This window comes from Pristiophorus japonicus, chromosome 2 (genome assembly GCF_044704955.1).
Source record: "Pristiophorus japonicus isolate sPriJap1 chromosome 2, sPriJap1.hap1, whole genome shotgun sequence".
Lineage (NCBI taxonomy): Eukaryota > Metazoa > Chordata > Chondrichthyes > Pristiophoridae > Pristiophorus > Pristiophorus japonicus.
The window spans coordinates 50,693,505-50,718,091 of NC_091978.1; the positions used below are offsets into that span (position 1 = coordinate 50,693,505).

The window sequence follows — 24,587 nt, forward strand, 5'->3', positions numbered from 1 at the left end:
TGACGAGCCAAAGGACACAACGCTTAGAGATTTTAACGAAGCTGGAGCATCACTATAACCCCAAACCATTAGAAATTGCTGAAAGCTATCGTTTCGGGATTCGTCAGACAGCGAGGCCGAACAATATTCCCGAGAATTAAATAATGATTACGGTCGTCAGTCAACCAAGGTAAATCACTTGCAGGTTCAAAGTAAAAGACGGCCATGGCCAAAAGTCTCGGAAACTGGAAATTCTACCAGAGCATCGAAGTCGTGCTATAGGGGCCTGGGACAACACATTGTTCAAAGTTGTCCATACGTGAAGGCAGAGTGTTTCTTCTGCAGAAACACTGGGCCGGGGGTAAAAGCAATACGCCTCAGCCCGAGTATTTTTGAAAGGTGATACTTTTTCCATTTTTCACACAGACGAAATGGTGCTTGGGGAACTAAGAGGTAAAATGTCGTTTGTCCATGAGGTGTTTTGAAGCACCCCCACTTTACAATAGTTCTAACGCTGGGAGTGATTACTGTACTGAACAGATGAATGAGTCAGGGACGGGGCCCTTGGTCTGAGTACCAGCAATGCTTTTATTAAAGTCACAACATCAACGGCAGGGCGGGGCCATAAAAGGAGCAGCAAGCAGGGCCCCGGGAGCAGTGTGGGAGCCTCGGGAAGCAGCGTGGGGGCCCTGGGGAGCAGGGCCCCGGGAGCAGCCCTTACCACACACGGGGCAGGTGAATGGCCTCTCCCCAATGTGAATGCATCAATGAGTTTCCAGCTCGCACGGGTAATTGAATACCTTCCCACAGTCCCCACATTTCCACGGTTTCTCCGTGGGACAGGTGTCCTCGAGTCCCTCCAGATTGGACGATCAGTTGAAGCCTCGTTCACACACAGAACATATGTTTTTCAGTCTGTGTAACAGGTTAAAGCCCTTTCTGCAGTCAGTGCACTGAAACACTCTCACTTGGGTATGTGTGTCAGTGCTTTTCCAGTCACACTGATTTTAAAATCTTTTCTCACAAACAGAACAGGCGAACATTTCTCCTTCCATGTTCAAAAGCAGATGATATTCAGGTCCTGATGAATCGAGTGACTCTGCCAGATCTGTGATGTTTGGTTTGAGTTTCCTTTCTAAATCCTCCCTGTAAAAGAAGTTTACAAAAGTCATCACTGTAACTACAGGATAGAAATTCAGAACAGGCAATTCTCTATGTAACATTCTTTCCTCTCTTGTTCCCCAAAGCTGTAAATCCCCATCCCACACACACTCCCACATCCCTGCACTGAAATCCAATCCCATTGCACCATCTGCAACTACAGGTTGAACCTCTCTAATCTGGTACCCTCGGGACCTGGCCTGTGCCGGACCAGAGAATTTGTTGTACCATGGGAGGTCATGCCAGTCCTCGACTTACTGGGTCCTGATGATTGCACTCGTGCCCCTGGCCGCCCCTGCTACGCTCCGGCTCCAAAACTCACGCTCCTCCGCACTGCTTTGTTAAACGTTGCCTGACAAGATGGTGTCCCGATCCCGAAGCTGTATTTGCACATGTGCTGCACAGAAGGCTATTGCACAGCACTTAGTCCAGAATCACTCGTGAGACTAGCAGATGAAAGCATAATGCATTAATCCGACAGTCATCTGTCCACTATACCTGTACACATTTCACAGTAAAAGACAGTCAATTTGTTCTTGTACTGAAATCCCCTTCCTTGTTCCTGCACTGATCACACTCGACCAGCTCTGTTGGGTGGGCCATATTGTCCACATGCCCAACACGATACTCCCAAAGCAAGCGCTCTACTTGGAGCTCCTATTCGGCAAACGAGCCCCAGGTGGGCAGAGAAAATGTTTCAAGGACACCCTCAAAGCCTCCTTGATAAAGTGCAACATCCCCACCGGCACCTGGGAATCCCTGGCCCAAGACTGCCCTAAGTGGAGGAAGAGCATCCAGGAGGGCACTGAGCACCCTGAGTCTCGTCGCTGAGAGCATGCAGAAATCAAGCACAGACAGCAGAAGGAGCGTGCGGCAACCCAGACACTGGCTGGGTTCAATTCTACACTCATTGGTATCCCCTCTCTCTCCATGCTCGAGCAGCTGGAGGGAGGAGAAGTGGGAGGACAAGTTGATAGTGGTTTAAAACACATGGGATCCAAAGTTTTAAAAATAGGCGTGTAAAGTACAAAAGGGCAGAGGACATGCAAACCTGTACAAATCGTTGGTTAGGCTGCAGTTTGAATATTGTGTCACGTTTTGGGCATCTTACACCAGGAAGTATGTCAAGGTCATGGAGAGGGTGCAGAGAGATTCACTGAGATTATACCAGGGAAGAGAGCCTTTAGTTATCAGGAGAGATTGGAGATCTGAGGGAGGTGCACAAAATTGGACAAAGCTACTTGCACTAGAAAATGCTCTGATTGGCTCTCCATGATCACAGGACCTGATTGGTCCCCTTGGAGGATAAGCCATACCCATCAGTTTCTCTGGAATGTGTATGTGTAATTCCAGCCCCCCAGCCTAAATTCATGTCCGCCCAGCCCAAATTCCTAACCTTACCGCACCCCCATCCCGCCATAGATGAGGAACTGTTGTGTGGGTCACTGGTTGTTAATAGTTTTATTGGGTATGAAGTGAATAGTGACAGTGTCGTGACCTCCAGATTTCATCATCTCCAATGATGTCACACAAGCACCAAGCTTTCTGAGAAATCGGGTGGTGGATGTAAAGGGGGTTGGAAGAACATGATCCATCTTCCCCGAGTTCCCTTTCAACCCTTCTGATACGTCCTTACTACACAGTATAAATGCACACGAAGCCCATGCTTGAGAGAAGGTCAGTCTGTGACCTGTCCTTTATTCCTTAGCACTCAAGTGATGAAGGTGGGTGGAGCTTCCCCTTTTATACCTGAAGGTCCAGGTTAGGAGTGTCTCCCACCTAGTGGTCAGTGTTCTCACGGTGTACAACTTGGGTCAGTTTATACATGGGTTACAATGCTGGTTGAATACATGACATCACCTCCCCCCCCCAAAGTCTTATTGGGATCACAGGTTGAGTCTCTCTGGTGGTTTACGCTCCCTTGTAGAGCGCCTGAGTTGGGGCTCTGGTTGTTGGGCGCTGGCCTGAGTGTCTGCTGTTTGCAGTGCCTCAGGCCTGTCCAGACTGCCCACAGTGACTGGGCTCTCCTCCCTTTGGTTCCGGTGTTCGGTCACCTGTGGTGGAGTGAACTCTATATCGTGTTCTTCCTCTGCTTCTTCTATGGGGTTGCTGAACCTCCTTTTTGTTTGATCCACATGTTTGCGGCAGATTTGTCCATTGGTAAGTTTAACTACCAGAATCCTATTTCCCTCTTTGGCAACCACAGTGCCTGCGAGCCATTTGGGCCCTGCAGCGTAGTTGAGGACAAAAACAGGATCATTTACATCAATACATCGCGCCCTCGCATTCCTGTCATGGTAGTGATATTGTGACTGGTGCCTGCTCTTGACAATTTCTTTCATGGTGGGGTGTATAAGAGATAATCGGGTTTTGAGCGTCCTTTTCATTAGTAGCTCTGCGGGTGGAACCCCTGTGAGCGAGTGTGGTCGGGATCTATAGGCCAACAGGAGGCGTGATAAGCGGGTTTGTAGGGAACCACCTTGGAATGTGAGCATCCCCAGTTTGATTATCTGCACTGCTCGTTCTGCCTGGCCGTTTGAGGCCGGCTTGAACGGTGCCGTTCTAACATGGTTAATTCCATTGCCTGCCATGAAGTCCTGGAATTCAGTGCTTGTGAAGCACGGGCCATTGTCGCTGACCAAGATGTCCGGTAGACCGTGGGCGGCGAACATTGCCCGTAGACTTTCTACCGTGGCAGAGGATGTGCTTGAATTTAAAATGTCACACTCGATCCATTTGGACTAGGCGTCTACGACAACCAAAAACATTTTCCCCATGAAAGAACCTGCGTAGTCCACATGGATGCGTGACCAAGGCTTGGCGGGCCATGGCCAGGGGCTAAGGGGGGCTTCCCTGGGCGCATTGCCCAGCTGGGCACACGTGTTGCACCTGCGAACACAAAGTTCCAGATCTGCGTCTATCCCTGGCCACCAAACGCGTGACCTGGCAATTGCCTTCATCGTGACAATGCCCGGGTGCCCATTGTGGAGTTCTCTGATGAACACCTCTCTGCCCATCTGGGGCATGACTACGCGGTTTCCCCACAGTAGGCAATCGGCCTGAATCGAGAGTTCATCCTTGCGCCTGTGAAATGGTTTAAGTGGCTGCCCAGTCCCCATTCAGGACACATTTCTTGACTAGAGACAATAGCGGTTCTCTATTTGTCCAGACTTTAATCTGACGGGCTGTCACGGGTGAGCCTTCGCTTCCGAAAGCTTAAACAGCCTTAGAAACATAGAAACATAGAAACATAGAAAATAGGTGCAGGAGTAGGCCATTCGGCCCTTCTAGCCTGCACCGCCATTCAATGAGTTCATGGCTGAACATGCAACTTCAGTACCCCATTCCTGCTTTCTCACCATACCCCTTGATTCCCCTAGTAGTAAGGACTTCATCTAACTCCTTTTTGAATATATTTAGTGAATTGGCCTCAACAACTTTCTGTGGTAGAGAATTCCACAGGTTCACCACTCTCTGGGTGAAGAAATTCCTCCTCATCTCAGTCCTAAATGGCTTCCCCCTTATCCTTAGACTGTGTCCCCTGGTTCTGGACTTCCCCAACATTGGGAACATTCTTCCTGCATCTAACCTGTCTAACCCCGTCAGAATTTTAAATGTTTCTATGAGGTCCCCTCTCATTCTTCTGAACTCCAGTGAATACAAGCCCAGTTGATCCAGTCTTTCTTGATAGGTCAGTCCCGCCATCCCGGGAATCAGTCTGGTGAACCTTCGCTGCACTCCCTCAATAGCAAGAATGTCCTTCCTCAGGTTAGGAGACCAAAACTGTACACAATACTCCAGGTGTGGCCTCACCAAGGCCCTGTACAATTGTAGCAACACCTCCCTGCCCTTGTACTCAAATCCCCTCGCTATGAAGGCCAACATGCCATTTGCTTTCTTAACCGCCTGCTGTACCTGCATGCCAACCTTCAATGACTGATGTACCATGACACCCAGGTCTCGTTGCACCTCTCCTTTTCCTAATCTGTCACCATTCAGATAATAGTCTGTCTCTCTGTTTTTACCACCAAAGTGGATAACCTCACATTTATCCACATTATACTTCATCTGCCATGCATTTGCCCACTCACCTAACCTATCCAAGTCGCTCTGCAGCCTCATAGAATCCTCCTTGCAGCTCACACTGCCACCCAACTTAGTGTCATCCGCAAATTTGGAGATACTACATTTAATCCCCTCGTCTAAATCATTAATGTACAGTGTAAACAGCTGGGGCCCCAGCACAGAACCTTGCGGTACCCCACTAGTCACTGCCTGCCATTCTGAAAAGTCCCCATTTACTCCTACTCTTTGCTTCCTGTCTGACAACCAGTTCTCAATCCATGTCAGCACACTACCCCCAATCCCATGTGCTTTAACTTTGCACATTAATCTCTTCTGTGGAACCTTGTCGAAAGCCTTCTGAAAGTCCAAATATACCACATCGACTGGTTCTCCCTTGTCCACTCTACTGGAAACATCCTCAAAAAATTCCAGAAGATTTGTCAAGCATGATTTCCCTTTCACAAATCCATGCTGACTTGGACCTATCATATTACCTCTTTCCAAATGCACTGCGATGACATCCTTAATAATTGATTCCATCATTTTACCCACTACCGATGTCAGGCTGACCGGTCTGTAATTCCCTGTTTTCTCTCTCCCTCCTTTTTTAAAAAGTGGGGTTACATTGGCTACCCTCCACTCCATAGGAACTGATCCAGAGTCAATGGAATGTTGGAAAATGACTGTCAATGCATCCACTATTTCCAAGGCCACCTCCTTAAGTACTCTGGGATGCAGTCCATCAGGCCCTGGGGATTTATCGGCCTTCAATCCCATCAATTTCCCCAACACAATTTCCCGACTAATAAGGATTTCCCTCAGTTCCTCCTCCTTACTAGACCATCTTACATGACCATCTCAGCGCCATGCTCGGTAGCCCCCTCAGTGGTGGCTAGTGGGAGCCTACTGAGTGCATCGGCGCAGTTTTCGGTGCCCGGTCTGTGCCGAATTGTGTAGTCATAGGCGGCTAACGTGAGTGCCCACCTCTGTATGCGGGCTGATGCGTTTGCATTTATGGCTTGTTGTCGGCCAAAAGGGACGTTAGGGGTTTGTGATCTGTCTCCAGCTCAAATTTCCTGCCAAACAGGTACTGGTGCATTTTCTTTACCACATATACACATGCGAGCACCTCCTTTTCTACCATCCCGTAGCCCCTTTCTGCCTGGGACAGACTCCTGGAGGCATAAGCTACCGGCTGTAACTGACCCTTGGCATTGACATGCTGCAACACACACCCGACACCATAGGACGACGCATTGCATGTTAACACAAGTTTCTTACATGGGTCATATAGCGTTAACAGATTGTTGGAACATAACAAATTGCGTGCTCTATTAAAAGCCCTTTCCTGGCTGTCCCCCCAGACCCATTCGCGACCTTTGCGTAGGAGCACGTGTAGCGGCTCTAGCAGCGCGCTCAATTTGGGAAGAAAGTTACCAAAATAGTTCAGGAGCCCCAGGAACGAACGCAGCTCCGTCGTGTTACGGGGTCTGGGTGCTCTCTGGATCGCTTCCGTCTTGGATGCAGTAGGGCTGATCCCGTCTGCTGCTACCCTCATCCCCAGGAATTCTACCTCTGGAGCTAGGAAGACGCACTTCGCCTTTTTCAGTCGCAGACCTACCCGGTCCAGTCTGCGTAGCACCTCCTCCAGGTTGTGGAGGTGTTCTTCAGTATCGTAACCCGTAATGAGGATGTCGTCCTGAAAAACCACCGTCCCTGGAATCGACTTGAGGAGGCTTTCCATATTTCGTTGGAAGATTGCGGCAGCCGAGCGAATTCCGAACGGACATCTGTTGTACTCAAACAACCCCTTGTGTGTCGTGATGGTGGTCAGCTTCTTCGACTCACTCGCCAGCTCCTGGGTCATGTAAGCTGAGGTCAGGTCCAATTTTGAAAAAAGTTTGCCACCGGATAGCGTCGCAAAGAGGTCCTCCGCTCTCGGTAGCGGGTACTGGTCTTGGAGTGACATCCGATTGATGGTGGCCTTGTAATCGCCACATATCCTGACCGACCCATCCGTCTTGAGCACCGGCACAATCGGGCTCGCCCAGTCACTGAATTCGACTGGCGAGATGATGCCTTCCCTCAACAGGCGGTCCAATTCGCCTTCTATCTTTTCCCGCATCACGTACGGCACCGCTCTGGCCTTGTGGTGTATTGGTCTGGCATCCGGGTTTATGTGAATCACTACCTTGGCCCCCATGAAAGTGCCAATGCCGGGTTGAAATAATGAGTCAAATTTGTCCAGAACCTGTGAGCATGATACTCGCTCCACAGAGGAAATTGCATTGACATCGCCCCATTTCCAGTTCATGACAGCAAGCCAACTCCTCCCCAGTAGTGCGGGACCGTCCCCTGGGACAATCCAGAGTGACAACCTGTTCTCCGAATCTTTGTGGGTCACGACTACCGTGGCGCTGCCTAGCACCAGAATGATCTGCTTTGTGTAAGTCCGTAGCTGTGCGTCAATCGGCGATAATTTTGGCCTCCTGGCCTTGGATGCCCACAACTTTTTGAACTGTTTGATACCCATCAGGGACTGGCTGGCACCCGTGTCTAACTCCATTGATACTGGGATGCCATTGAGGAGCACTTTCATCATTATCGGTGGCGTCCTGGTGTATGAACTGTATCCGTGCTCCACATGAACTCGCTGAATTTTAGCTTCCAGCGATTTCCCCCAGTGTCCATTTCTGCAATTTCTGCAGGTATTTTGCTCATCTCTGCAAACTCCGGCTGAATGTATGCCTCCACGCCTCCAGCATGAGTTGCGGTTTGAAACAAAAGGTCCCTTGCCAGTCGATCGTCCCTGACTGCCCCTGTTATTGTCCTTGAGTGCACCATTAACAGATGTTGATGGCCCCATTACTGGCCGCATTGTCCCTTGCAATGGCGTGAATCGCTGTTCAGCTTGCCATTGTCTCTGTCAAACTCCCCCTCTGGGTTCAACTACATGTTGGGGCATGCCTGACTGCCCTTGTCTGCCTGGAGAACTGTGTGCTGCTTTAACAATGTTGAATCTCTGTCCCAACCATTCCTTAACACAGTACCTCTCGTCTGTTCTGCTAGTGGCCATGCTCACGTGGTTTAAATCCCAGTTTCTTGTCGCCATTGATACGTCCTTACTACACAGTATAAATGCACACGAGGCCCATGCTTGAGAGAAGGTCAGTCTGTGACCTGTCCTTTATTCCTTAGCACTCAAGTGATGAAGGTGGGTGGAGCTTCCCCTTTTATACCTGAAGGTCCAGGTTAGGAGTGTCTCCCACCTAGTGGTCAGTGTTCTCACGGTGTACAACTTTGGTCAGTTTATACATGGGTCACAATGCTGGTTGAATACATGACACCTTCAATCCCCCCTCTCGCAGTCTCTGCCTCTCTCCCGCCATCTCTTTCCACTCTCTCTCCTCCCTCTCTCTCCCATGGTTTCTCCAGCCCCGTTTCTCTCTCCAGCTCATCGCTCTCTCTCTTCCCTCCCGCCCCATATCTCTCTCTCTCACCCCCTCCGCCTCTCTCCCCGCCTCTCTCTCTCTCTCCCCCCGTCTCTCTCTCTCTCTCCCGTCTCTCTCTCTCTCTCCCCCCCCGTCTCTCTCTCTCTCCCCCGTCTCTCTCTCTCTCTCTCTCCCACCTGTCTCTTTCTCTCTCTCTCTCCACCGTCTCTCTCTCACTCTCTCCCCCGCCTCTCTCTCTCTCTCACCCCCCCCCCGCTACTCTCTCTCTCTCCCACCCCCATCTCTCTCTCTCTCTCTCCCCCGTCTCTCTCTCTCCCCCGTCTCTCTCTCTCTCTCTCCCCATCTCTCTCTCTCTCTCTCTCTCCCCTGTCTCTCTCTCTCTCTCCCCCGTCTCTCTCTCTCTCTCTCTGTCTCACCCCCGTCTCTCTCTCTCTCTCTCTCCCCCGTCTCTCTCTCTCTCTCTCCCCGTCTCTCTCTCTCTCTCTCCCCCGTCTCTCTCTCTCTCTCTCTCCCCCGTCTCTCTCTCTCCCCTCCCGTCTCTCTCTCTCTCTCCCCCGTCTCTCTCTCTCTCCCCCGTCTCTCTCTCTCTCCCCCGTCTCTCTCTCTCCCCTCCTGTCTTTCTCTCTCCCCTCCCGTCTTTCTCGCTCCCCTCCCGTCTTTCTCTCTGCCCCCCGTCTTTCTATCTGCCCCCCGTCTCTCTCTCTTTCTCTGCCCCCGTCTCTCTCTCTCTCTGCCCCCCATCTCTCTCTCTCTCTCTTTCTGCCCCCCGTCTCTCTCTCTCTCTCTCTGCCCCCGTCTCTCTCTCTCTCTCTCTCTCTCCCCCCGTCTCTATCCCTCCTCCCTCTCTCTCCCTCAACACCCCCATCTCTCTCTCCTTCGCCACCCCCCGACTCTTCTCCCCCCCCCCCCCATCAATCCTCTCTCTTCACCCCACTCCCCCCCAACTTTCTCCTTCACCCCATCTCTCTCTCTTCTCCCCCGGTCTCTCTCTCCTGCAGAAGGCCACGAAAAGGTTCCAAATATTGCAAAAGCTAGAAGCAAATCCAGCCCCAGCGGACACCATGCGGCACGTTGTCTGGCTCCTACTTCTGGTTCCCTCATACGACGCACCACGCATGTTTGACCGAATCGAGGGCCCATGCTCAAAAAGGGGGCGGAGTCCAATACACGCATGCGCAGAAGGACATACAAAAGCTAGTACAAATAGTCACTCTGTTCAAAATTTGATCAGGTAAATGAGGAAAAACTTCTCTCAAGTCCATAACTAGAGGGCATTAATTAGAACATAAGAAATAGGAGCACGAGTAGACCATTTCGCCCCTCGAGCCTGCTCCGCCATTCAATAAGATCATGGCAAATTCAAATCACCAAAAGGCTCAGATCTAGGGATGAAATATCAAGCGCACTGTACAAAATTGTTTGGAACACTCATTGTTCCTCCGGATCTGTGTCCAGGGGAGAAACTAATGGGTTTCTCTTATATTTGGGTTAAATGTTATTCTCATCGAGATGATGGGTGTCAGTGCCAGGAATAGGACATCTAGTGTTTTCTTGAAACACTCTCCAGTCGTGAGTCCATAGAAACACTGCAGCAGGAGTTAAATGCAGAGTAAAGCTCGCTCTACACTGTCCCATCAAACACTCCCAAGGCAATAGGTCCCACTCTCCAATCCTTTTCAAACACTCCTGCAAACTTTTCCTTTTAAGTATTTATCCAATTCACTCTTGCAAGTTACAATTGAATCTACTTTAACCGCTCTTTCAGGCAGTGTATTCTAGGCCACAACAACTCACTGAATAAAAAATGTCTCCTCATCTCCCCTTTGGTATTTTGCCCGTTATTTGATGTGTCAAATGCATTTGCTGAGTGGATTCAAATTGAAATTTAAACAAGGTTTGCGGACATGATGCTCTATTCACACATCGAAGGTGAGAGAAATGCTGTAGGGCACACGCTAAATCCAACTGGGTTCTGTGTTTAGTGATCCCAGGTGTATTACTGATACCATCCCTGGATATCAAGGATGAGAGGGTGTTGTGGAGTATTACGAAGATACTCAACACAGGTCTGTTTTGGAGAAAAGAATCATTTATTATAAAGTACTCCATTGGTTGTTTTCCCTAACACGTCACAAGTCCTCGCCTAGTTACAATTTCATTGGTACATACAATTTCATTATGTCATTTCCGTGTGCCTTTATCTGATTAGTTACGTGCTACATCATTATTCCTGTGAACTTCTTCCCCGACCTATTTGTCTTGTGTGATTATCTCGCCCTTGACTATATTTTTTGTTAATTGACAGACAAGTTGGAGTGTTTCAATCCTCCTATGTATCGTTATCTCGTGTAATTACTAACTGTTCCTACAGCTTGTTTTTCTAAGATAAAGTTTCCCTATTCTAGACAATTCTTCTGGCTTCTCTATGATTTTCTGTCAAGGCTAGGACATCTGCCAAATATTCCCTTCTTGAGAGTTATGCGTTATGGTCCCACACTCATCTAAGCTTAGCCACAAACTTTTAGAAATACTAATGATTTTTAACCCCTTCAATCCCCCTCCCCCTTTGGTCATATGGTTAATCTAACCCAATGTGACCAATTATTCACCTTGTCTGTTTCACGTGTACTCCACCCCGGTCTTGGTAATCAGGCGATAGGTTGGGAGCACCCACAAATCATATCAGGTATTCATTCTGCAACAATTTAACCTGATCCCTAGCTTGTAGTTTTGCTTGGGTATACCTCTTCTGTCTATTGCACTTGTTACATAACATCACCAACCAATTCAAGGCTATTACTATCTGTACTGCCACTAGGATATGTGAAAGGATCCTTATCCATGGATGTATTTCAACATTCATCCCCCACTTCCATAGTCTCAAGTACCAAGGTGGGTTTTTCAGGTTATCTTTTATTTCACTATCCAGTTCTTTGCATTAATCTTTAGCTCATAATATTTTTTAATGTTATTTCTTAATGGTCCTTTGAGCTCGGTTAAATCTTCAGGTAACAGGGGAATTGGTGGCGCTTGCTCTTCCATGTAATCATCAATTTTTTGCTTAATCTCATCGCTTATAATTAATGTCATTGTCTTCCTGGCGTGTATATATGTCATGCGTGCTCTTCCCATTGCCACTGATACTCTGGGAGTAAAGCAAAAGTTAAACATTGTAATGTTACAAGTCAAGCCTCTGTAATCGTAAGTTCCCAGGCTAGGTACCACACAATATTCTCCTCGTCCTTGATAGGCGTAATGTGTGGGTTCAGTTTGGGCAGGGCTTATTTCAATGACATATCTTTCTAGAGCTATCTTTGCTCCTGTCTCCCACTGGGTGAGGCTTTCTTCTCTCTGGCATTTAGATAAAGATATTCCCCTTAAGTTTCCATTCTTTTTGATCCTGGTCCATCGGGTAATGGCGGATGTACTCTTGCCCTCGTATTATCCTTATGTTTTCAACTTCATATTGAGGATACGAGTATGAACCTTGGTTTATCACGGGGATCAATAGTATTATCCCTACCATAGGGGTTTGTTTCCCCTTGCATCCTCCTGTAACCGCATACACTCTAGTCATTCCTTTCAGGGTGCAGGCATCTAATGGCACAGTGTGCTGTGCCACTTCTTTCAATTGGGTGCTACTTATCCAATCTGGAACTCGCCCGGTTTGTATCTGATCCATTGTGTCTCACCTGGCCGATCATCCATCTCCCATAGGCATGACATGTGTCTCTTTTCCTGTCCTCGGCATCATCTTCTCGTTCCTGCTTATTCAGCTTGTTAATTGTTCGTTCATGGCCTTCCAATTCGAATATACCCTCTAGCAGTATTTTGGATGTTTTAGATCCTAACTCTGAAGATTCTATCCCTATCCTGGCCTGTTTCCTCATTAGTACTTCCATCGTTCCCCTCAAACTATTTACTCCTGTTTGGATCGCCTGTATATCTAGTGCATTTACTAGAGAGGTTCCTGTATTTACTCCGGTTAGTACGTCATTTACTATAGATCTCCTCTGTCTTCCTCCCTTGTGACTCTGCTGCTTGTGATGCTCTCTTGCTCCTGATGCGTACCTAGCTTCTCTCAGGACTGTGTCTACACCTTCCTGGCAAGTATAGGTCTGTTAAATTTATGATCACAGGTAACATTTCATGCTGCACATTGTCAAATAACAACATTCCCTCTGATCTCGTCACCAACCCGGCCCTAAGACCGTGTCCCTGTCTGTGTCCGGACAATGTACAGTTATCGTTATTCCAGATTTAACCACAACGCATCTCCCCGTTGTTAATTCCCCTGGTTTACAATATAGTAATCGATATTCAGGTAACAGTTTTGTTACCCACTCATCTTGTGGCTTCAAGATAAATGTTCCTGATACTCAGAGGCCGCCCCCTAAGGGCTGCTTGACGTAGTTGGTGTATCGTCCGGTGAGGTCATATGCTCTGGGCCCCCAAGGGACCGTCTTGAAGCTTATCCTTGTAGAATCATAAGGGTGGTGGTGCTCACGTTAAAGTATATTCTGTTGATAAAACACATCCTGGATACTCCAGGTTTTTAGTTAGATTCTTACCATTTCGACCTCTACTGGATCATTTGCACCATTTCTCCGGGCATGTGCTCTTTCCCAGATCCACTTTATTATGGCAAGTACCTCTAGTATTGCAAATATTAATCCTAGTCCCCCGAAAAGTCCATCAATCAATGCATCCCTCCACTCCTTATACTCTAAGGCGTATCTTAAGGAGTAGATTACCGGGAGTATCTTGGGTTCCGCCATCAGCCATACTTCCATCAGCCTCGACCTTTCATATTTGTACACGCACATGTCTCACTGATTAATACTTCATATGGTCCGCTCCATCATGGGGCGAATCCAGGTTTTCCGGGCAATTCTCTAACCATTACCTTCGCTCCAACCTCCGACACTACCGCCGAGGGTTTTGTCCCTTCATCTTCATCCTGGTCCCTTTGTCTATCTCTTACTTCCTGCCGCATCTCTTTCAGCTGCTTACTCAATTTCATCACATTCTTCCTGATTCTATCTCATAATGGTCCTAATTCTGCACCTCCTGTAACTGTCCCCTCAAGTAACTTCATTGCTCGTCCGGTCATTAGCTCATAGGGGCTTAATCCTGTCGTTCAATTTGGTGTGGCGCGTAACCTCATCAGTATCGTGGGTAATAATTCTGGCCAGGATTGTCCGGTTTCTGTTATTTCAAAAACAAGTGATAGTTTATCAACGATCTTAACATGCAAGTGCTCACAATTCAAATTCTCGCAAATCATTTCCAAGGCTACTTCCATAACTTATCTCGTCTCCCCCAAACAGCATTTCTGTCTCTCATCAGAGAAAATGGCATTTTTAGATTGTTTCCAAACTTTAATATATTTTTTCCTAAACTGTTTAGTATTATTTCTTTTAAAAAGGTTTCCAAACCCAATACAATCAAAATGTTTATCAAGGAGAATCAACTAAAATATCTCAAAATCCCAATTCAAATACTGTACTGCCAATCTTTTTATTTAAATCTCTTTTACTGATCTAGAAGCTTTCACGTCATTTAAAAGAAGATAAAATAATACAAAATAACACAGCAAGTTACGTCACTTTCCATATTCTTCATTCTTCAGATTCCTTTGCAATTGACTAAAAATATTAAATATAACTGGAGAAACATTTAACAAACATCTTATACACAAAGAAAAATGAGAGCGGAGCTTCCCCCAGCCTGTAGCCTCAAGAAACCCATGCAGACTTTTTTTTAAGGCATTACACTCTCCCTTCTCCTTTCTTTATCTCATTCATAGACTAAATTTATTATCTTTCAACCCAATGTAATCAATGTGTTTTTTAACAAGTAATTGGGCATCTCGGCTTGCAATAACCAAATTGAAAAGACAGACCACGCATTTTTAATTTAAATTACATAAGACAATCGCATTTTTTTTTACTGTAATCCAATTAAAACGTCCAAATCATTTTTTTTTAGCAATTGTAACTTCAAGGCTGAAGTTTTATCTTTTGTAAAACAAACTGTCTTTTGTGCATTTCTTAGCTCCGTAACTCATCATCAAAATAAATCCACATCTGTGTTTCTAACTTAAAATGTCATTCAATTCTAGGTACAGAATTCAACTTATTCACACTTTCTTAAAACTTCTCACATCTAGGACAATACTACAAAGGGTTAAAAACTTTAAGCTCACTGTCTGAAAAAATGGGTGGAGCTAAAACAGACATACAGATGCACCATTTTTCTTTTAAAAGACAGGCTTTCAGACATATGAAAAATTCATTAACTCCCATCTCAAATATTCCACAGTCAAGAAAACTTCCACACAAACACTTTCATTTAAAGACAGACATTCACACCAACTTTTCATTCAACAAAGCTTATCTTTCTCTCTTTCGGCACAAAAGCTGAAGCTTCTGTGTCGGTTTTATTAGTTTTTTTTTCAGCAACTTATTTTCTGGTTCCCTTGTTTTTGTTCGTCAGTCTTTGTCCAAACCGTCCTGTGGGCATCATTCTCAAACAACTCACTTCTACTCTTAACCTCAATAATTCCTCTAACTGCGGTCTTGCCATGGCTTTGTATTATAGGCACTGACTTACTATCATTAATCCTGCTTTGGTGGTTTTTTTATCTGTTTTCCCACCATAATTTCTGTTTGCCTGGCTCTATTTTGGGATCCCATCCGTCACTTAACATAGTCACTATTAGTTTCTTATGGTCATCTGCAAGGTATCTACTGAGCAACCCATCTGGTCCCCAGTCCAACAGATCCTTGCATGCCATCTCTCGTCTGGGTACATCTACTCTTCTACCAGCTTCTGTGTACTGTTTCCAAGCCCTTGGACTCCTCTAACATACGGCTGGACTAACAATACTGATTTCCTCCCTAATCTGATTCCTCAAATCTAGAGTCTGCAACCACTACCGGTTTCTCACTTTGACTTATATAGTGATAGATATACAACACATTTAAATTATCCCCAAGTCTTTTACACCGTGACAGACCCTTCTTACAAGTTCGGAGACCCCAGGCGACCGACACATTTCAGCAGATTATATTGGATTTATGAGTGGTATTTAAAATATACTCACTCGTGATGGTCTGCAAACGTCCATCTGTCTTTTGCCCGGATCTGTCCTGCCAGACTATGCCATTTGTTGTGAAGTATTGCAAAGATATTCAACACAGGTCTGTTTTGGAGAAAAGAATCATTTATTATAAAGTACTCGATCGAGGGAGAAATGACTTTACACGAGTTAATTAACTCAGTGACCCAAACCAGCCATTCTCCCTGAGCAGTTTCAGACTGCTATTCTTATACATTCAAAATACATACAAAATCATGAAGCATACGCGCAGAAATTTTCCATTGGTTGTTTCCCCTAACACCTCACAAGTCCTTGCCTAGTTACAACAATTTCATTGGTACATACAATTTCATTATGTCATTTCCGTCCGCCTCTTATCTGATTAGTTACATGCTACATCATTATTCCTGTGAACTTCTTCTCAGACCTATTTGTTTTGTGTGATTATCTCGCCCTTGACTATATTTTTTGTTAATTGACAGACAAGCTGGAGTGTTTCAATCCTCTTTTGTATCGTTATCTCATGTAATTACTAACTGTTCCTACAGCTTGTTTTTCTAAGATAAAGTTTCCCTATTCTAGACAACTCATCTGGCTTATCTACAATTTTCTGTCTATGCGAGGACGTCTGCCAAATCCTTCTTGAGAGTTATGCGTTACGGTCCCACACTCATCTAAGCTTAGCCACAAACTTTTAGAAATACTAATGATTTTTAACCCCTTCAGAGAGGTATTCTGGAAGGTATGGGGAGCTGGGACTTGTCCATGAGAGTAACCGAGGGTCTGAGAACTGAAATAATCTCGAGTTAGGAAGGAGAAAAGACCCAGAAATGGAGCATTCAGTAACAGGACATCAATGACTCTCCTCTTACCATAGAGAAATCAAAGACTCAACGCACTATGTGTTTGAAGCAAAGCTGATTTATTTGACAGATATCCAGAATATTAACTTCTGTAACTGGGCTAGAGTTTATCAGCAGAAACAAACCCCAACTGTCAGAATGAACATGGTTCAGTCCTGGACATGATTAACAGCAGAATCCAACCCATGTACTCACTTGTGAACTCACTGGTGTCTCAGCAGGCTGGATGAATGGATGAAACCCTTCCCACACACTGAGCAGGTGAACGGCCTCTCCCCAATGTGAACGTGATGGTGTGTCAGCAGGTAAGATGAATTAGTGAATCTATTCCCACACACGGAGCACGTGAACGGCCTCTCCCCGGTGTGAGTGCATTGATGAAGTCGAGTATTTAAAATACTCAACACTAGGTCTGTGTTCGAAGATTCAAGCAGTCTTTATTTACACCGGTGGGGAGGTGATCTGCTATGGGTCTAGCCAGGTCACTGTCCAACGATACATAGTTTCAAACAACCTTTTATACACTTAAACCTTCATGCTCAATCTCATGCACAATCCTTTGGCACAATTTGATTAATTTAAAGCCCGCATGCACAGTGACTGGTTAATTTCCTTCCGCGTCGCATAATCACTCGCCTCTGTTTTCTTCCTAGCTCGCGTAACATTAAGGTACCGCCTTCATTACCAAAGAAGCACATGACTGATGTGGCCACAATCTATTGTCGTTAGCCCTTTGCTCAGGCCAGGTGGTATCCCATTAACAGTTCACTTCTACCCCATTGTTCCGCTTTCCTACCCTCCTAGGCCCTTTGTGGTTCCATTTCTAAGTCATGCAGCTTATCTCAGTTAGTTATTGCAAAGTCAACATGTTATTCTCAGCATTAGCACAACTGCCTTTTAAGCGATCTAAAAACTGACCACCACAAACATCCGGTTAGTTCATTTGAGTCCCGGGTTAAGAAGGGGACTCGAGATCCCCACTCCAGTTGGTGTTTCAACAGACCACTTGTGCTTTTAAAGCTCTTCTTATAGTCAGAACATTTAAATGGTCTCTTATCAATGTGAACAAATTTACATGCAGCAAGGCTGGATGACTGAGTGAATCCCATCCCCCACACAGTGCAGGTGAACGGCCTCTCACTGGTGTGAACAGACTGGTGTGTCTGCAGATTACATGAATTAGTGAATCTGTTCTCACACGGAACGGTCTCTCCCCACTGTGAGTGCGTTTGTGTTGCATCAGATGCTTTCTGCTTTTAAAGCTCTTCTCACAGTCTGAACATTTAAACAGTCTCTCATTAGAGTGAACAAGTTAGTATGCAGTGAGGTTGGAGGAGTTAGTGAATTCCTTCCCACACAGGGAGCAGGTGAATAGCCTCTCCCCAGTGTGAACACGCTGGTGCTTAATCAGTTCCTCAGAGCTTTTAAAGCAGTTCCCACAGTCAGAATATTTAAACAGACTCTCGTTAATGTGATCTCGCTGGTGTTTCAGCAGGTTAGGTGATTGAGTGAATTCATTCCCACACATGGAGCTAGTAGATTGTTTGCCAACAATGTGAACTCGCTGGTGACTGAGCATGTTGCCTAACAGACTGAATCCCTTCCCACACACAGAGCAGGTGAACGGCCTCTCCCCAGTGTGAATACAATGGCGTGTCAGCAGGTCGGATGACTGAGTGAATCCCTTCCCACACTCGGAGCAGGTGAACGGCCTCTCCCCAGCGTGATTGCATTGATGAATTTCCAGCTCAGATGGGTAACTGAATCCCTTCCCACAGTCCCCACATTTCAATGGTTTCTCCATGGTGCGGGTGTCCTTGTGTCTCTCCAGGTTGGATGATCAGTTGAAGCCTCGTCCACACACACAACACGTGTACGGTTTCTCCCCGCTGTGAATGGTGCGATGTTTTTTCAGGTTGTGTAACTGATTAAAGCTCTTTCCACAGTCAGTGCACTGGAACACTCTCACTCGGGTGTGTGTGTGTCTCGGTGCTTTTCCAGTCACACTGATGTTTGAAATCTTTTCCCACAGATAGAACAGACAAACATTTCTCCTTCCACATCCAAAGGCCGATGATATTCAGGTCCTGATGAATCAAGTGATTCTGTCAGAACTTTGCGTGATGTTTGATTTGAGTTTCCTGTCTGCAAATCCTCCCCTTGTAGTACCCTGTAAAAAGAGTTTACAAAATTCATCACTGTAAGTACAGGATAGAAATAAAGAACGGATAATTCTAGTTTACAGGGTAATGGAACATTCTTTCCTCTCTTGTTCCCCCAAAGCTGTAAATCCCAGTTTCCCTCCTCCCTGTACTAAAATCCAAACCCATTGCACCATCTGCAAATGTTTTCCTCTGCTCCAAGTTTGCCTCCTCCCCTGAAGATGTTGATTCTGGCAGGATTTAGTTCTACACTCACTGGTTCCGCTTGCTCTACTCCTCTGAATATGCTGACTCTGGCTCTACCCCTCTTTACAGTACTCTGGCCTTCCATATAAGCTTTCCTTCTGTAATATCTCCCAATTTTGGTGAGTGGCTCATCCTGACCTGCCATCATTTCTCCCTCATTTACCAACGCTCCCTGACCAGTCACCATTTCTCCTTCATTTACAGAACCCCCTGACCCATCCACAATTTCTCCTTCATTTACAGACGCTCCCTGACCAATCATCATTTCTCCTCCATTTACAGACGCTCCCTGACCAGTCACCATTTCTCCTCCATTTACAGACGCTCCCAGACTCACTGGGGATTTCCCAGCACTTCCTGGTTGTCCCAAAGTTTGTGTCTTAAATTGGCGGTAGTTGTGGGGAGGCAGATAATGCGGAGTGTGTTCTCTCAGGCCTGGGCCCGCACTCGGTGTGTGAGAAACCCACGTCCCCCGGGGCTTATTAACCTGCTCCCTCCGCCCATCTCTCACCCGCTATTGCCGCTCCACCATGATGGGTTAACTCCCAGAGCGGGTTAATAAACCCCGGGGGGATGTGGGCTTCACACATACCGAGTGTGGGCCCAGGCCCGAGAGAAAACATTATCCGCTTTACACACACCTGGTGTGAGCCTCAGGCCCTGAACAAGAACCTACGGGTCCAGCGGGGCGGCAGATGCCAGGCTTTCTCCCGGTGACAGGCCCGGGTTAACGGCCGCCATTTTGAGAGGCTCAGTGTGCAGCAGGGCGCATGCGCTGCCCCTTTGGGCAGGAACCAGGAGGAGAGAATGTTGTGAATTTATATCCTGGACTTACAGTGATGGCTTTTGTAAACTTCTGTTACAGGCTGTGAGAGGGGCAGCATTTACAGACCGTAAACTTAAATCAAACATCACATCAAGATCTGACAATCAGTCCATTCATCAGGACCTGAATATAGAAACATGGAAAATAGGTGTAGGAGTAGGCCATTCGGTCCTTCGAACCTGCACCACCATTCAATAAGATCATGGCTGATCATTCCCTCAGTACCCCTTTCCTGCTTTCTTTCCATACCCCTTGATCCCTTTAGCCGTAAGGGCCATATCTAACTCCCTCTTGAATGTATCCAATGAACTGGCATCAACAACTCTCTGCGGCAGGGAATTCCATAGATTAACAACTCTGAGTGAAGAAGTTTCTCCTCATCTCAGTCCTAAATGGCTTACCCCTTATCCTTAGACTGTGTCCCCTGGTTCTGGACTTCCCCAACATCGGAAACATTCTTCCTGCATCTAACCTGTCCAGTCCCGTCAGAATTTTATATGTTTCCATGAGATCCCCTCTCATCCTTCTAAACTCCAGTGAATACAGGCCCAGTCGATCCAGTCTCTCCTCATATGTCAGTCCTGCCGTCCCTGGAATCAGTCTGGTGAATCTTCGCTGCAATCCCTCAATAGCAAGATCGTCTTTCCTCAGATTAGGAGATCAAAACTGAACACAATATTCCAGGTGAGGCCTCACCAAGGCCCTGTACAACTGCAGTAAGACCTCCCTGCTCCTATACTCAAATCCCCTAGCTATGAAGGCCATTTGCCTTCCTCACCGCCTGCTGTACCTGCATGCCAACTTTCAATGACTGATGAACCATGACACCCAGGTCTCGTTGCACCTCCCCTTTTCCTAATCTGCCGCCATTCAGATAATATTCTGCCTTCGTGTTTTTGCCCCAAAAGTGGATAACCTCACATTTATCCACATTATACTGCATCTGCCATGCATTTGCCCACTCACCTAACCTGTCCAAGTCACTCTGCAGCCTCTTAGTGTTCTCCTTACAGCTCACACCGCCACCCAGTTTAGTGTCATCTGCAAACTTGGAGATATTATACTCAATTCCTTCATCTAAATCATTGATGTATATTGTAAATAGCTGGGGTCCCAGCACTGAGCCCTGTGGCACCCCACTAGTTATTGACTGCCATTCTGAAAAGGACCCGTTTATCCTGACTCTCTGCTTCCTGTCTGCCAACCAGTTCTCTATCCACGTCAGTACATTACCCCCAATACCATGTGCTTTAATTTTGCACATGAATCTCTAGTGTAGGTCCTTGTCAAAAGCCTTTTGAAAGTCCAAATACACCACATCCACTGGTTCTCCCTTGTCCACTGTACTAGTTACATCCTCAAAAAAGTCCAGAAGATTTGTCGAGCATGATTTCCCTTTCATAAATCCATGCTGACTTGGACCGATCGGGTCACTGCTTTCCAAATGCGCTGCTATTTCATCTTTAATAATTGATTCCAACATTTTCCCCACTACTGATGTCAGGCTAACCGATCTATAATTACCTGTTTTCTCTCTCCCTCCTTTTTAAAAAAAGTGGTGTTACATTAGCTACCCTCCAATCCACAGGGACTGATCCAGAGTCGATAAACTGTTGGAAAATGATCACCAATGCATCCACTATTTCTAGGACCACTTCCTTAAATACTCTGGGATGCAGACTATCAGGCCCCGGGGATTTATCGGCCTTCAATCCCATCAATTTCGCTATCACAATTTTCCGCCTAGTAAGGATATCCTTAAGTTCCTCCTTCTCACTAGACCCTCGGTCCCCGAGTACTTCCGGAAGGTTATTTGTGTCGTTCTTCGTGAAGACAGAACCAAAGTATTTGTTCAACTGGTCTGCCATTTCTTTGTTCCCCATTATAAATTCACCTTAATCTGACTGCAAAGGACCTATGTTTGCCTTCACTAATCTTTTTCTCTTCGCATATCAATAGAAGCTTTTGCAGTCAGTTTTTAAGTTCCCGGTAAGCTTCCTCTCATACCCTATTTCCCCTCTCCTAATTAAAACCTTTGTCCTCCTCTGCTGAATTCTAAATTTCTCCCAGTCCTCAGGTTTGCTGCTATTTCTGGCCAATTTATATGCCTCTGCCTTGGATTTAACACTATCCTTAATTTCCCTTGTTAGCCACGGTTGAGCCACCTTCCCCGTTTTATTTTTACTCCAGACAGGAATGTACAATTGTTGAAGCTCATCCATGTGATCCTTAAATGTTTGTCATTGCCTATCCACTGTCAACCCTTTAAATATCATTTGCCAGTCTATTCTAGCCAATTCACGTCTCATACCATCGAAGTTACCTTTCCTTAAGTTCAGGACCCTCGTTTCTGAATTAACTGTGTCACTCTCCATCTTAATAAAGAATTCTACCATATTATGGTCACTCTTCCCCAAGGGGCCTCGCACAACAAGATTGCTAATTAGTCCTTTCTCATTACACATCACCCAGTCTAGGATGGCCAGCCCTCTAGTTGGTTCCTCGACATATTGGTCTCGAAAACCATCCCTAATACACTCCAGGAAATCCTCCTCCACTGTATTGCTACCAGTTTGGTTAATCCAATCTATATGTAGATTAAAGTCGCCCATGATAACTGCTGTACCTTTATTGCACGCATCTCTAATTTCTTGTTTGATGCTATCCCCAACCTCATTACTACTGTTTAGTGGTCTGTATACAACTCCCACCAGCGTTTTCTGCCCCTTGGTATTCTGCAGCTCCACGCATACAGATTCCACATCATCCAAGCTAATGTCCTTCCTTACTATTGCGTTAATTTCTTTTTTAACCAACAACGCTGTTCACCCTCTCCCTTCAAAATGTCGTGCACCCGCTCCGAGACATCCTTGACCCTTGCACCAGGGAGATACCATCCTGGAGTCTCGATTGCGGCCGCAGAAACTCCTATCTATTCCCCTTACAATCAAATGTCCTATCACTATTGCTCTCCCACTCTTTTTCCTGTCCTCCTGTACAACAGAGCCACCCACGGTGCCATGAACTTGGCTGCTGCTGCTCTCCCCTGATGAGTCTTTCCCCTCAACAGTACCCAAAGCAGTGTATCTGTTTTGCAGTGGGATGACCACAGGGGACCCCTGCATTACCTTCCTTCCACTGCTCTTCCTGTTGGTCATCCATTTGCTATCTGGCTGTGTAACCTTTACCTGCGGTGTGGCCAACTCACTAAACGTGCTATTCACAGCATCCTCAACATCGTGGATGCTCCAGAGTGAATCCTCCCGCAGCTCCAGTACTGCAACATAGTCTTTCAGGAGCTGCAGCCGGATACACTACCCGCACATGTAGTCGTCAGGGACACTGGAAGTGTCCCTGACTTCCCACATAGTACAGGAGGTGCATAACACTTGTCCGAGCTCTCCTGCCATAACTTAACCCTTAAATTAACTTAATTGGCAACAACAATGACAAAGGTTACCTACTGATAAAGGAAAAGAAAAAGAAAAACTACTCACCAATCACCAGCCAATCACTTACCCCTTTGGCTGTGACGTCACCTTTCTATTTCTTTCTATTTCTTTGTTTACCTTCTGCCCCTGCAGTTGCACCAGCTGGCCTCCTCCGATCTCGGGCCTTTTATAGGCCGCCTCACAAACTTCCCGCTCGAAGTCCTGCTGCTTCCTCGATCTCGGGCCTTTTATAGGCCGCCTCACGAACTCCCCACTCGAAGTCCCGCTGCCTCCTCCAATCTCGGGCCTTTTATAGTCCACCTCACGAACTCCCCACTCGAAATCCCGCTGCCTCCTTGATCTCAGGCCTTTTATAGGCCGCCTCACAAACTCCCCGCTCGAAGTCCCGCTGCCTCCTCCGATCTCAGGCCTTTGACTATGGAAGGAGAAATGTTTGTCTGCTCTGTCTGTGGGAAAAGATTTCAAACATCAGTGTGACTGGAAAAGCACTGAGACACACACCCGCGGGAGAGTGTTCCAGTGCACTGAATGTGGAAAGAGCTTTAACCAGTTACATAGCCTGAAAAACATTGCACCTTTCACAGCGGGGAGAAACCGTACACATGTTCTGTGTGTGGATGAGGCTTCAACTGATCATCCAACCCGGAGAGACACAAGGACATCCACACCACGGAAAAACTGTGGAAACGTGGGGACTGGGAAGAAATTCAATTACCTATCCCAGCTGGAAACTCATCGAAGCAGTCACACCGGGAGAGGCCATTCAGTTGCTCTCGCTACCTGAAGACTTTCAAAGAATCATCGAACCTGCTGAAACACCAGCAAATTTACACTGACGAGAGATCATTTAGCTGCTCTCTCTGTGCAAAGACATTTGCTCACTCGTCCAACCTACTGAAACACCAGTGAGTTCACACCAGGGAATGATCGGTCACCTGCTCCGTATTTGGGAAGGGATTCACTCGTTCATCTTACCTGCTGACCCACAAGCAAGCTCACACTGGGAAGAGGCCATTCTCCTCCTCCATGTGTGGGATGAGATTCACTGTCATCCAAACTGAGGACACACCAGCTTGTGTACACTGATAAGTGACCATTTCAATGCTCTCACTGTGCTTTAAAAGCACAAAGGATGTGCTGACACACCAGTGAATTCACACTGGGGAGAAGCCGTTCACCTGCGCAGAGTGTGCAAAGGGATTCACCAATTTATCGAACCTGCTGAAGCACCAGTGAGTTCACAAGTGAGTACAGGGCTTGGATTCTGCTGTTGTTA

General features: G+C 46.5%; 1 protein-coding gene across 5 annotated transcripts; it reads right to left on the minus strand.

Annotated features, from left to right (window-relative positions):
- Positions 1–1,020: 1,020 nt before the first annotated feature.
- LOC139238265 (zinc finger protein 664-like) lies at positions 1,021–24,553 on the minus strand. 5 transcript variants are annotated; one of them, XR_011588581.1, is made up of 5 exons: positions 24,490–24,518; positions 23,429–23,757; positions 16,821–18,795; positions 15,766–15,864; positions 13,082–13,177 (listed from the first exon to the last, which is right to left on the minus strand). XR_011588581.1 is itself a non-coding variant. In XM_070867470.1 (2 exons), the coding sequence occupies exon 2, from the start codon at positions 18,427–18,429 to the stop codon at positions 17,938–17,940; it is 492 nt and encodes a 163-aa protein (XP_070723571.1). In that variant the 5' UTR covers positions 18,430–18,795; positions 24,287–24,553; the 3' UTR covers positions 16,676–17,937. The 5 variants fall into 5 exon arrangements, 1 of the variants encoding a protein (XP_070723571.1); XR_011588579.1 differs by lacking the exons at positions 13,082–13,177; positions 23,429–23,757 and adding an exon at positions 1,021–1,125 and having other exon boundaries at positions 24,287–24,553; XR_011588578.1 differs by lacking the exon at positions 23,429–23,757 and having other exon boundaries at positions 24,287–24,553.
- Positions 24,554–24,587: the final 34 nt, after the last annotated feature.

Excerpts from the sequence above, each read along its gene's own strand:
- LOC139238265 (XM_070867470.1), bottom strand. The coding sequence starts at position 18,429 with ATGGAGAAACCATTGAAATGTGGGGACTGTGGGAAGGGATTCAGTTAC.